Raw genomic sequence first — 13,459 nt, 5'->3', positions numbered from 1 at the left:
TAATTAAAACACACTCTGTTTTAACTGTGACATGCTGTAAATGCTGAGTGTATATTGTGGCAGGGAAAATGTTTATAGGGCAGAACCACTGCTTATATAATGAGACTGTTAGAATTGTCCAGGGGGGTGGGTGACAGAATTGTTACAGGCATACAGAACCATAAGCTGGAATTGAAAAATGACACACTTGGGGGGAGTTGTTCTTTGTTTTGTTTTGTTTTTCTTTTTTAGTTGATGGAACTTGCTTCCATAGGATTTTTGAGGCCAAGAGATTTTAAGATTATTTTTAAGACTCCAAAAATAATCTCAGTTCCCTGTTCTCCCTCTTTTCTCCTCCCCCTTCTCCCTTGCCCCTCCAGAAACAAAATTGTTGTTCACTTTGAGCTGTAGAGGAAAGGATGAGGAAAGATGATAGTCCTCTTGGTGTTTACCTGGGATCTGATAATTGCTGCATTCTTAAAAGATTAGTGTAGTACAACTGAATTGTTGGGGATGAAACACCACCATGCTGTAGTTTTGTAACACACAGGAGCATGTGCTTAACTTCTAAACATGCAAGCACATCCATCTAAAGCCATCTTTTTTCCCCAGTGGATGCTGAGTCGGGCCTTCAAGCACTTTAAGTGCTTTGATAGAGAAAGCATTTTTTTCAATTCTGTAAATTTAGAAGTGTGAATAGATGTTTTTGTGTGGTCTAATCTAGCTCTGCTGAAGTTTCCACTGATTTTCACTGTGTAGTGTCAGGCCTAGTAAGGGCCTCTCTGAATGTTCAGGTAAAGGCGTGATAGGTTCTGATGCACGTTCTACACAGTCACACATCTTGCCGTACCACACGTATGGCTGGACACTTGGTTGTGGGACAGCATTAGATCCAAGCATGCCTTATTGCCAGGCTGGGATTGCAATCCGAGTGTCCCCCCTGCACCGGCAGGTAGCAAGCTCATGTGGCTCTGGACCCTGCAGCTGATGGGGCCGGGAACAGTGTCAGCTGATGGAGTTTCCAGTCATCGCGGGGAGGTGGGGGGTGGCCAGCCACGTGTTCAATTAATGGTGTGATAAGAACAAGCAATAAAGCTATTACTTATTTTTTGTTTTATCATGTTCCTTGTTTTATGACACCTTTAATGGATTGAACAAGTTGCTGAGTTGCAAGTTAAGACGCGAGTAACTGTTTAATCATTTCTTAAGTGTAATGTGTAGATGGGGATCTAAGAGTAACTCTATAAATAAGTTCACTTAGTAATTCTAATTTAATCTATGTATTACTTTCAAATAAAAATCAGGACTACATGATGACTTCACTACCAGTTGTAGTGCTGTTTCGAGACATGAAGCTATATCTTGCTTTTATAACGCCTTCTGTTTTTACAGAGTATTTTATCTGTAGGGTTGCTGTAGAATCTGTTTTTGTATTTATTTCACCAATCTAGTTTATAATTGGCAGGGAAGTGTGGAAGATTAATCAAGTTGGTATAAAAGTTAGTACAGCAAATAGGCTTTACATCACGGTGGGCAAAATGTGGCCCGCAGGCCAGATGTGACCCACAAGGCCATTCTGTCTGGCTTGTGGGGCCCCTAAAAAAAATTTGGAAAATTTAATATTTCTCTGCCCTTGGTTTTGTCAAAAATGACAGGAACCAAGGGCAGTAGGACCTAGGGGAAGCCCAGCAGGCTCCAACAACAGTGGGGCCCACCCGGCCCTGCCACCCAGCTGGAAGCCCCTGCTGGGGTTTCTGGACTGGGAGCATGTGGCTGCCCCAGCATGGGAAGCTCAAGTAAATGGGGGGTGGGGGGGAAGTGGGGGACAGGGACCCTGGGCAGGGAAGGAGCACTGGGGGGGGGGGAAGTGGCCCCTCCCCACCCATGCCCAGTACCCTGCGCTGCAGCTGCTTGCAACCTGTGTGGGGCTGCCTGTGCCCACTCCGAACAGCCCTATGCAGGCTGTGAGTGCCTGCAGCATGGGGCACCGGGTGTGGGTCAGGTGAGGGGTCACTTTTTCCCATGCTCAGCACCAGCTTCTTCCCTGCCGGTGAGCAGGGGGTCAGGGCTGTGCGCTGCCCCCCCCCCCGCCTGTACCGCGGGGCTGGGGGGGCACTGGGTGTGAGTGGGCAGGGAGCCAGTGGGACCACAGGACTCACCAGTGTCCTGGGGCCAGTGCTGGTGGGGCCCAGAGCAGGGTGGCAGGAGCGCAGGGGCTCTATGGAACTGGGTCGGTTCCCCCATCCCTGCTGGTGCAGCCCAGCCTGGCTCCACAGGCCCCTACCAGCCTGTGCCCCACTTTGGGCTCCACCAGTGCTGGCCCTGGGACATTGGTCCCAAAACATTGGGATGTTGGTCCCAAGATGGTGACCAGGGGCAGGGCACCTGTCAAGGGGCGGGGCTACCCATGCAGCCCTTGACAGCCTGCCAGAACTGGGTAAGTGGCCCTCGGCTCAAAATAATTGCCTGCCCGCTTATGTTACGTCAGACAAAATTCACTGTTCATTTTTGTAGTTTACATTTCAGTACTTTTATATAAGTCTTGTGATGGTCTTTTCTTCTAATTAACATAGAATCAGAGCTTGCATATTCCAAAGTTGCTAATTACACTGCATTAACGTAGTATTGACCTTGTAGTTCATCTCGGTATGATTTTGAAACGTTATAGAAACACCTGACACTTATTCATAGCCACTTAGCTTAATTTATGATGTTGTAAATTAATTTTCACATACTAAAATTATCAGAAAATAGTCGCTTTTAATTTTATATCAAATTATATACATTTTTACTTTTCAAATGATTAAGTGGGCTTATAGCATTATAATAGAAGACATATTTAAGTTTTTAAATGTTGCTGTTTGGAATACAAGTACTTATTTATTCATGTTATCTCTTCAGTTAACATTGATTAGAGGCATCTAATGCAATTTTTTCATTAATTATATTTTTTCTTAATTTCAGCTAACCACCTGTACAGTACTTAATGAAACTTCATGGAATGCAGTCTGAAAAACAGGACTCTTTTAACCACACCAAGCAGTGCAGAGAGGCTGTTTGTTGTTCCTTTCAACACAACTATCACAGGCTTCAGGGTTAAGATTGCTGTTACTGTCTCCTCCTTGCTTTGGCACAAAAAACACGCTGAGGGTGTTTTATTGCGGGTTTGCCTAAAGATAGATTAGATTAATTATTACTATGTAATGCAAGTTAAAGCAAATAAAGCTTAGCTAGGTGTATGAAAAAGGTGCTGCCTTTTTGGATTTCTAAAAATGCCTATCAATCATAATAAAATGCAGTCTGCTTTCCTTGTATCAACAAAAAAAAGAACTATACCCTTTGGAGGAGGGGATATTTATATCAAAATGAGCACATAAACTTGAGTAGAGAAGAAAAATATCTCAAAATGAGATGGACTGAAATTTCTTTGACTCGAAAGTTGTGCTTTCAAAGACTGCAGATCAAGTTTAAAAATGAAGCCGTATATCACTTGAACTTCAGTGCCTTCACTGCAGAGTTCTTAACAACCTTAATGCTAATCACCCGTAATGGAACAGATCAAAGTGTTAAATATTTTACATTATGCTTTATAAAATACTGATTCAGCAAGTTTGTAAAGGGTGGGGGGGAGTGTAACAGATAATTGCATTTAATCTATGCATTTTTGCCAAGCCATACTGAGTTATTTTAGTATTAGAGACATTAGAAACTAACAGTACAAAAAACCCAAGTTTGGAAGCATATTTTGGGGTACATTCATTTCTATAATTGTGTAATGTATTGCCTTTACAATTTTAAGTGATAACATATATTAAGTTAACAAACATTTAAGAAATGTATGCACTGTTTGAAATGTAAATTATTCGTAGAACACTTTTAATGGGTGTTGCATTGTCCTTTTAGTGCCTTAATTTGAGATAATTGTATTATTGCCATGTCGATAAGTGTAGAATCTCAACAACTTATTATGCATCAGTGGTTTTTACTGAACTTTAATTGGTTAAAGTATTGTAGATGCTAGATGCATTTCCTAAATTGAATATAATCTTTGAATGAAAACTCCTGTTACAAAGAAAGATTTCTCATTTAAAAAGCAAGAGGTCTTCAGAAAATGTAGGCAAAGTATGCAACACAGCAACAAAATAGTACACATATGGCCCTTTAAAAACTCCACTGATAATTCAGTAATTACGGTATAAGTGCCGTCAAACTCTTACTTTGTAGCAGGAATACATTCATGGTATGAGCAGTATGGTTTTATTTTTATTTTTTAACCAAATACCTCCTCAGTAATTTATAATGGCTTTGCAGTTGTGTATTAAATAAGCACTGGAAAACTGATTCGTCCTTAGGACGATTTGCATGTTTCAAGTGGTATTGAAAGCCGCACTGATGGATATGTAATAATAAACATATCTGTTATTAATATGGTAATGACTCTCTGCTCATTTAATGAGAAATAAAAGTAATTTATGGAAGGACCCTTTTAAAAATGACTGGTATGGTGTTTTCTCATGACTTCAAGTTTACATTTTTTGTGAGCGCACAGAAAATTTGCTATGAAAATTTTGTAACAGATTATACAAGTATCCATCAAAACATGTATAATTCATGCAATGTTTACAATTTCTATTAGTTTAAAATGGTTGTGTTTGTTTGAATTACATGCAAGGTACAGTTTGCATTTGTAACTGTGCTGATGGGACTCAGAAGAATTTTTTTGTTATGCTACATAAATTAATAAATGCTTGATGTTTTACCCCCTTGTCCTCAAAAAAGGGTGTGTGGTACATACCGTGCTCAGTGACTTAGATGCTGCAGTTGAAATAGTGCCAGTGAAACAGCAAACCAGTAGTCTACGAGGGCCTGAAAACAGTAGTGTACCCACTGTGATTACCATAGCCACCTATGTTTTGGGGAAGGGGAGATAACGGGCGCAAGCGTTCTATCAATGGCCATCGTACAACTTAGAAAATCCAACTAAAGAGGTTGAGTCAGAGACATTAGATTATTTTCAAACCTGTGAGTGAACTGTATTAATTATTGCTTCACAAACTTCTATAAGTACAGCACCATCTATTGACTTGATAGCGCTAACCTGATTTGCAAATGACTTGTGACAATTTGGGGTATTCATCTTCCACAGGTATGATGGTTAAGGATGAGAGGATACAAAGGGTAGGGCAGGGATGGGCAAAATGTGGCCCAGAGACCACGTGCAGCCTGCCAGGCCATTCTATCCAACCCACAAAGCCCCTAAAAAAAATTTAGAAAATTAATATTTATCTGCCCCTGGCTGCCTGTAAGCAGCCCTCCGCCCAAAATAATTGCCTGCCTCTGGTAGTGGATGGATTGGGAAAAGCATAAAGTATAAATGGATGGTAAGATTGGTTTAATTCAAAATAAATTTCATTCACTTCTCCACAAAACTAGATTAATCTGTTTCTATAATTGGTTAAGCTCAGAGAAATGCATTTGACATTTTTTAGTTAAGGTGTTTCTTTCCAATCCAAACTGCTCGCTTCTCCTCCTTAATCTTCACTGGCAGACAGTAAAATCAGTTGTTTTAAGTTTAGATTTACTGCACTTTAAATATATGTGAATTACGAAGGGGACTTGAAGGATTTTTTTTCTTCCACAAACCTATGGTCAGATTATTTTAATGGATTGCATTTGCTTCCCACATTAGATTATATTGAACTGATTTTTGTACCTAAGGCTCAATCTGCTCGATCATTCCTTTTGGCAGCAACTATGCCATAACTCATAGTAGCAGCCTGATGATATGAAGAAGATTTAGAGCAAAATGCTATGAGTGATTTATGGAATAGGAGAAGAATGTGAAGCACCGGACATGCTTTATAGAATGTTAAAACACTTTGGAAATGTTAATATATACCTGTGCTAAAAATTGTACACTTCCTAAATGCTGCTTTTTGCTTGAAGAGAATGAGACTTAAGAGTAAAATTATATTGATTTGTATGTCTGTAGTATGTTGCACCTAAATATTAAAGTCTAGACGCATGTTACAATTTGGGTGGGTTAGTGTAAAGAAGGCAGTTGTGGAATGTCTTTCATTGGAGATTAAGAGGAAGCTATTTAGGCATATTTGGAATTAGCAAATCCTGCATCTGTACAGGGGGTTGGATTAAATGACCCTTAAGAGTCCTGTCTAATCCTATGATTCTATGTTGGTAACTACTTACTGTAGGTGTGGCATATATGTACAGGAACCCTAGCATTTCAAAAAACAAATCCAGCTAAATAATTCTGCTGACAGGGAATCTTCATCTGGACTCTGCAGTGGTGTGACAGGCCCTTTGCAGGGGGGAGGGTTGGATTTTGAATACTTTAAAAGGTCTTTTTCCATTCTATTCTTACTTCTCCCTTCTTTTTGTGTTCTCTGAACCTCCCATTCAGATAGCTTTCATCGTTAGCAGTGACTAAAAGGAAGATGCAACAGATTTTTCAACGAAACTAGGCTCCATTGAAAAGCATCTAGCAAATATCATGTTGACTGTCATGGAAGTCACATCTCTGTATGCCAGCCTCCCCTATGAGGATGAACCACAAGCCGTTCAGAACACTATTCCCGATAATGGTGCTGCTTGTTTCCATCATACTCTTCCACTTTGTCTTCACACACAACTGAATTTCAGGTTTAGGGATTTCCTGTACCTACAAACAAATAGCACTGCCATGGACATGCATATATCCCCCCCACCCCCCATGCCAACGTATTTATGACAGAATTAAAAGTTCATGCCTCCTCGGCTGCCCTCATCACTGGTCTACTCAAGATGCATCAATGAGATCTTCATTGTATGGACACATGGGAAGGAATCTCCCTAGAAATTCTACCAAGGTCCAGTCCTCCATGAAACTGACTCTAGAATACTCCACCCAGCAAATTCATTTCCTAGATACCATGGTGAAAATTTGCAATGGCCGTGTTACCATCACATTGGCAGTCTGTAGGTTTCTGATACACAGCTACCTCCACACAAACAGCTCTCATCCTAAGCACACCACTAGATCCATTATGTACAGCCAGGTTCTACGTTGCAGCTGAATCTGCTCTGATCCCACTGACTAGGATGCACACCTTGGGGATCTAGAACAGGGCTTCTTACACTTTTACAATACAATGCCTAAATCCACTCCAGTGAAGACAGCCAGTCTTGGACCCCCCTCCAACCTGTTACAACTACAGCTCTGAGATGAGGACAACAGAATCCCCCTGGTTGTCACCCATATCCCTGCAACTAGAATATTTTAGACGCGTTAGCAATCACCACCCTCTTCTGGAAAATAGCCATTTCAAGGTAGCTATGGGGAGGAAACCGACCAGCCCCCCCCCCAATATCAAGTGTCATTTCTCAAGCAATAGGCTACTTAATTCCTAGTTTCACTGAGGCATCAGAACTTGCAACAGACCCAGATGCAAGCTGTGCCCCCTCAATACATATCAGATCATCACTTGACCAAATAACACTGATTATATAATGTCTGTGGTTCATTTACCTGCAACTCTACCAACATTGTATAGTGTTCTCACCTGCTTACAATGTCCCTCTGTTGTCTGCATTGGATGAACAGGACAATCCTTGTGTAAAAGAATGAAGGGACACCAACCTGACATCAAGTCAAAAAACCCACAAAAGTGTGGCAGAAACCTTTCTTGGACGTTCCATCACTGACCTGAGAGTAGCTATTTTTAAATAGTGGAACTTTAAAAGCCAACTTTGAATTCAAAACTGAAGAACAAGAGTCATGTACAGACTGGTTACGTGTTAAGTATGGTCTAAACAGGGACTGTGAATTCTTACCCCATTCCCTGGACCTTTATGTGCTTCTGTGTTTACTACTTGTTTGCTCTTCCCTTCCTTGTCTTAGAATTCAAATAGCTCTCTATTTGATAGCCTGTTCTATGCATGTCCCTTTGTAGCATGTAATGAAGTGAACTCTTGATCATGAAAGCTTATGCATCTCTGATAAGTTGGTCTGTAGCAGGGGTGTCAAACAAGCCCTGTTGCACCTCTCTGGCCAGCTCAGCTATTGGTAGGCCACTGGAAGTTGGGAGCCATAACCTGCTGTAGAATTTGGGGCCTTTTTGCTCTGCTGGGCATGGCCATTGAAGATGAGCTTGGATTGCTGCTGTCTGGACTTGCTTCCCCAGACTCACTGCCACTGCTCTTGCGGTGGCCAGTGAAGCAGACCTTGAACCACAGGATCGATCTGACCCACAAGGAGCCCTACGGCCTGGATCTGTCCCAGGACCCCACTTGAGTTTGACAGCCCTGCTCTGTAAGGCACAGCTCCATCTTGCCATCTGCCTGACTTCAGAATAACATAGCTAACTACCTCTCTGCTAGCAGTGACCTCTAGGAGACATCCCATCACAAAAGTGGGAGGACTGACCTAATAGAGAAAAGAGTGTGTGTTGGGGGGGAATCTTTCCTAGACTGGTCAGCTTTTTATCATTGAAAAGTAGGGACAAGGCTGCCATAGGCTGAGGGCCAGTTTGTTAACAAGGGCCTGTTGCTGCCTAGTGGTAAAGACCGTCTATTCCCGCTCTCTGCCCCTCCCCCCCATCAGATTATCAAACACTCCTTGCTAAAGTAAAAATTAGCAACAGCCTTTTCCAGAAGTGGTGGGTGAAATGCAGACAAGGGGGAGGAACTGGTGCTTTTTACATGGACAATTTTGCAGAGACCTTCTGCAGGTTGGGTTGCAGAGCAGGAAGCAAATGAGAAAATCATCCTCTCTGTGTTGGAGAATGGGCAGTTGCTGAAATGTTTAATAGATTTCTGTGCACCCCCTCTCCCCTGACTCTTCTAAGGGGGGGCTGAGAAGTTGCATGAAGGCAGGAGTGCATATCAGGTTGTCGCATACGCTGGGGATTTTGGTAGTCCCTGGACTATGCTTGGCTGAATCACTTCTCGTAGATAGATGCTTTTGGACGTTCAGAAACCACTTGAGGTAAGCAAATGTGTCCTCCAGAAACCACTCAACTTGGTTATTCCTTTCTAACTGCTCTCGGCAGGAAAATGGTTGTTAAGTAAAGCCAGGCAGACTGCAAGGTAGACTTGTACCTTACAAACTCAGGGGTTGGCAAACCCCCAGCACACGTCAGAGCATGCCAAGCTTAGGTCATTTCGCTCAGCATGCCATAACTGGCCTGGCCTGTGGGCAGCTGCCGCTGGCAATGGAGCCTAGGCTATTAGCAGTAGACAGTGGGGAAGCCGTAAGCCCTGTTGTGAGCAGCCTGGGCTCTGCCAGGCAGCAGCTGCACAAAGCCTAGTTGCATGTGGCAGGTGCACTGGGGTCAGGAGCCCTGGGCTGGTTCTATAGCTAGCAGTGATAGCAGGTGCTCCTAAGAGCATGCAGTAAGGAAGGAGCCAGGGACAGCAGAGTCCTAGCCTCTTCCCTGCTGTGCTCCCTGAGCTGCATGTGCAGATCCTGCCAGCAGGGAGGTCGGCCAAGGTGCAGGTGATGAGCCTGGGTTCTGGGGTGGGTGGCAGGGGCAAATGGCTGCACCCGTCTAGAGCCCCAGCCCAGCTCATTGCTGGCAGCAGCTGTACACATGCCTAGCGGAGTGGAGTGGGGAAGCGGCTAGGGCTGCACTGCCGCAAGGATTGGGTCCCTTGCGGCTCTCCTGACACACCAGCATCTTCCAAGTCCAGGGGGTAGGGTTTTTTTTCCCTTTACGCTCACCACAAAAATGCTACCAAGCCCTGGACTAAATGAATCAGGGCAACAGAGAAGCAGCTTCTGTAAAGCTGAGTTCATGTCATCAGCTGCTTAGAAGGGCCAGCACTAAGCACAGCTCCCGAGCAGGACAGCAAGGTGTGGGGAGCTGAGGCTGCGGTCCTAAGGGTTCACTTATACTTTACAGACCAACCGAAGTAGGTAGCTGATATACCTTGGGTGTTCCTAGGGGTTTACTTCTCAAACTTTCTTGTATCAGGACCCACATGTAAACATCCACCAGTGCCCCTCACTCCTGACCTGCTACTCAAGTGTGGGGAGTAAGGGCTCTGGCAGCCTGCAAGGGGGAAGCCAGTTTCCCACACTTTTCTCCTTTTAAAAGCGAATCTATTTTTAAAGTTTGTAGCTGATGAAGGGCACTGCAGCTGCCGGAAGCTCGGGGTACAGATGCGCTGGGTTCAGACGAATCTGGAGCTATAGAAAGAAGGGAGTTACAGGAACGAGTCCCTGGACCGGGAGCAGCCGCTACCGTCTTGGTTTAAACCCGTACTGGACACAGGCCTGGGCGCGGCTGATCCAGTGCTCGCAGCTTCCCTGTCAGATCGGGCTTTGAAAGCGTGCGGCCCGGGCACAGCCAGCCGCCCTCAGCGCTGAGCGCCCAGGGAAGCTCCGGTCCCTGCCCCAAAGCCTGCACTGCTCCCACGCCTCCAGCCGCAGCGCCCCGGCGGCGGACGAGGCTGAGCCGAGCCAGAGAAAGAACGCGAGAAAGGGCGGGGCCAAGGAAGTGGCCGGGTTCTTGGTGTGTGCGCGTGAACTTCTACGCCGGCATTCTGGAGTCTGAAGTGGGTAGGTGTGCGCGTGCGCGTGCGCGTGCGCGGCCAGCCGGTCTTCAGGCTCCGCCCCTTCCGGCGCGGCGCGCGCAGCATTGCCCTGCTTCGTTTCCGGCGCCCGGGCCCCGCTTGCAGCGTCATCCTGAGGGGCCGGTTTGAATGAGCCCCCGAGGCCGGGACGCGCCGGAACTGCCGCCCGCCCCCTGCTGAGCTCGCGCCGCCTCGGGGCTGTCTTCCGCCCGCCATGCCGCTCTTCTCAGGTGAGCCGCGCGCCGGGGCCGGGCCCGGGGCGGCCGGTGGTTGGGGCGGGGGTGAGGCCGGGCCCCACCGTTGTGCTGCAGGGCTCTGCGCGCTACAGATCATCGAAAGGCTTCAAGAAGCCCCAGAGCTCGTCCTCTAAGCCCGCTCTTGCCCGAGGCCGGATCCTCCCTCTCCCAACAAGCGAGTGCCTGGCAGAAAGGTAGCGTTGGAAGATCGCGTGCTCTAGCCAGCTGCTGGAGGCCAGTCGCAGCCCGGTTGGGGCCGAAACTTAGAGGTCCAAAGTTCTTTAAAAGATGCGGTCGCCTGACGAGTTACCGTGTTTTTATCCAAAAAAACCCAAAAAATTCTCTTGTTACATGACTGGCTTCAGATCAGTGAACAAGCCAGCGGTCTGTGAGCCACATGTCACCTGGGAAGGCTCACCCTGTGGTCTCACACCTGACTGACTCTCCCTGACTGTCCCCACTCCTTTGGCTGCAATAACAATTAGTATCTCCAGACTTTTCCCCCTCCTGTCCCCATTCTTATGGCTGCTGCTTTCTGCCCAGTGGGGTGGGGCAGTCTCTCAGCGGCAGGAGCTGAGGGTGAGTCTGGGGCCACACCTAGGGTTGGGGGTGGGGAATGCAGTCATGCCATGCAGCGGTAGGGAGGTGCCCATGTGGCAGTGTGTTGCAGCAGTGGGTGAGGAGGGAGTATCCACATAGTGCACTTGATAGGGTCTGTGCAGGACATAGCTATGGCTGGTGCATGTGGCTTAGAAGATGGGCAGCCCCTGTCTGAACTAAAGCAGTTACCAGTGATGGAATTATAAAGTTCACATTCCATTAAGAGGGAACAGCGTGTCCACTGCTTGTTTTTTTTTCTGGTGCTACCTGCAGCAATTTGTCTGAATATGCTGTTGACAAATTTATTGTGCGACTGGATGTAAAATAATCTCTGCAGCCAAAAGAATTATAACTGTTAAATAGAAATTTTGGGCTTTTTTTAAGTGTACAGGGTAACTACCTGTCTCTCTATTTTGGTGGGGAAGGTCTATCCTCTTTGCATTCCTGGAAGCTTTAGGGTACAGGCATACACCTTGTTTAAGTTAACTTTCCACTCTGGTAAAGGTGGAGTGGACCTTCAAGGCACAGCAGCTTTACACAGGCGTAAGTCATTTTGTTCTTGAGTAAAGTTATTTTTCAGAAAGTGACATAATATAACTATGTGTTTGTGTAAATTAACCTGTGCACCAAACATGTCTGCTTCTTTCATCTCAGGGTAGCAAATTACCTAGTGCAAACTGGCTGTGCTCTGCTATCTAACACCAGGTACCCACAATAGCACTTACTGTGTAGCTCACTTTGGAGAGCTGTGTCTGTTCCTCATTTTGTAGTAAAATCTAGGCTAAATTAGTCTGTAGTAATTATGCTGAGGATCTGTATCTTATCATAGCAGACATCTGAAAGCACGATCAATTGTAGTCATGCTCTTCCAGGTTAGTAGATTGATAGAAATAACTTTCAGTTTTTGCGTATAAAAATTGGCCAGAAAAGCAGTTTTGCTTGGTCTTATTTTGAAACTTGCGTTCATTGCTGCTGAGCGGATTCTGAATGTATGTGATGCTTTTGGAAACAGAATTTGCATTTGCCTAACAGAATTCTATTTTATAGTTTCCTGAAGGTAATGTATTGTGAGGCTGGGATTGTGAGTAGTAAAGAAGTATCTTGCATAATTTTATATCAATAATCAAGCTGAATTTATTGAGATGATTCAAGGTCTTGAATAAAATGAATAGTTTTAAATTCTCTAAAGTTAATTGAACAGAAAATTATCTAGTTCTGTGTTATTTTATCTTTGCAGTTAATGTAAAATGGGGAAAAGAGAAATTCGATGGCGTAGAGTTGAATACTGATGAACCTCCAATGGTATTCAAGGCACAGCTTTTTGCATTGACTGGAGTTCAGCCAGCCAGACAAAAAGTTATGTTGAAAGGAGGAACTCTGAAGGTAGATATCAAAACTTTTCTGTATTAATTTCTCAAACTGTGTTCCCATATAATGTGTAATCAACATTAACAGTATTAAAAAAATTGTAAGCAGTGTTTCTGAATACAGGCAACCCCCATCTAGTGCTCTTAATTGGTTCCTGAAAAAACGAGTGTTAAGTAAAACTGAAAGTATTTGACGACCCAAGATGGTGACCGCAATTGTTTTTAATTACCCAAGATGGCAATTGTGAGCATTATAACAAAACTTGCTGAGCGCCAAGTGAAATCGGGTATCAATTTAAAATTAGTGTTATAGTGAAACAGTATTAAGCAAAACAGCATTAAGTGGGATTTGCCTGTAGTTTCATAGTTTCTAGGGCTGGAAGGGACCTGAGCAAATCATCGAGTCTGACCCCCTGCCATGGCAGGAAAGAGTACTGGGGTCAAGTGACCCCAGCAAGGTGTACATCTAGCCTCCTCTTAAAGAGCTTCACTTAGTTTCATAGTTTCTAGGGTCGGAAGGGACCTGAACAGATCATCTAGTCCGACCCCCTGCCATGGCAGGAAAGAGTACTGGGGTCAAATGACCCTGGCAAAATGTTCATCCAACGTCCTCTTAAACAACCCCAGGGTAGGAGCCTGCACCACTTCTCTTGGAAGCTGGTTCCAGACCCTAGCCGCCCTGACTGTGAAGTAGCGCCTCCTGAT

The 13,459-nt window shown here is 44.8% G+C and overlaps 2 protein-coding genes across 4 annotated transcripts in view; both read left to right on the top strand.

The window, feature by feature from the left end:
- ROCK1 (Rho associated coiled-coil containing protein kinase 1) overlaps window positions 1-4,736 on the top strand; it is a 151,766-nt gene extending 147,030 nt beyond the window's left edge. Inside the window, exon 34 of the mRNA XM_019546854.1 lies at window positions 2,944-4,736. Coding sequence (XP_019402399.1) covers window positions 2,944-2,947 — 4 coding nt within the window. The 3' untranslated portion in view covers window positions 2,948-4,736. The remainder of the gene's footprint in view (window positions 1-2,943) is intronic.
- A 5,883-nt stretch (window positions 4,737-10,619) lies between these two features.
- The window catches only part of USP14 (ubiquitin specific peptidase 14), a 28,693-nt gene continuing 25,853 nt past the window's right edge, over window positions 10,620-13,459 (top strand). For 2 of the 3 annotated variants that reach the window (XM_019546828.1, XM_019546821.1), the window contains exons 1-2: window positions 10,623-10,781; window positions 12,625-12,770. In XM_019546828.1, the coding sequence (XP_019402373.1) occupies window positions 10,766-10,781; window positions 12,625-12,770 (162 nt within the window). In that variant the 5' untranslated portion in view covers window positions 10,623-10,765. Of the gene's footprint in view, window positions 10,782-12,624; window positions 12,771-13,459 lie in introns of all 3 variants that reach the window. The other variant, XM_019546836.1, reaches the window with a different exon arrangement.

Source organism: Crocodylus porosus, unplaced genomic scaffold (assembly GCF_001723895.1).
Source record: "Crocodylus porosus isolate Cpor-Errol unplaced genomic scaffold, CroPor_comp1, whole genome shotgun sequence".
NCBI classification, from domain to species: domain Eukaryota; kingdom Metazoa; phylum Chordata; order Crocodylia; family Crocodylidae; genus Crocodylus; species Crocodylus porosus.
This window is presented reverse-complemented; position numbering and strand designations above follow the sequence as displayed.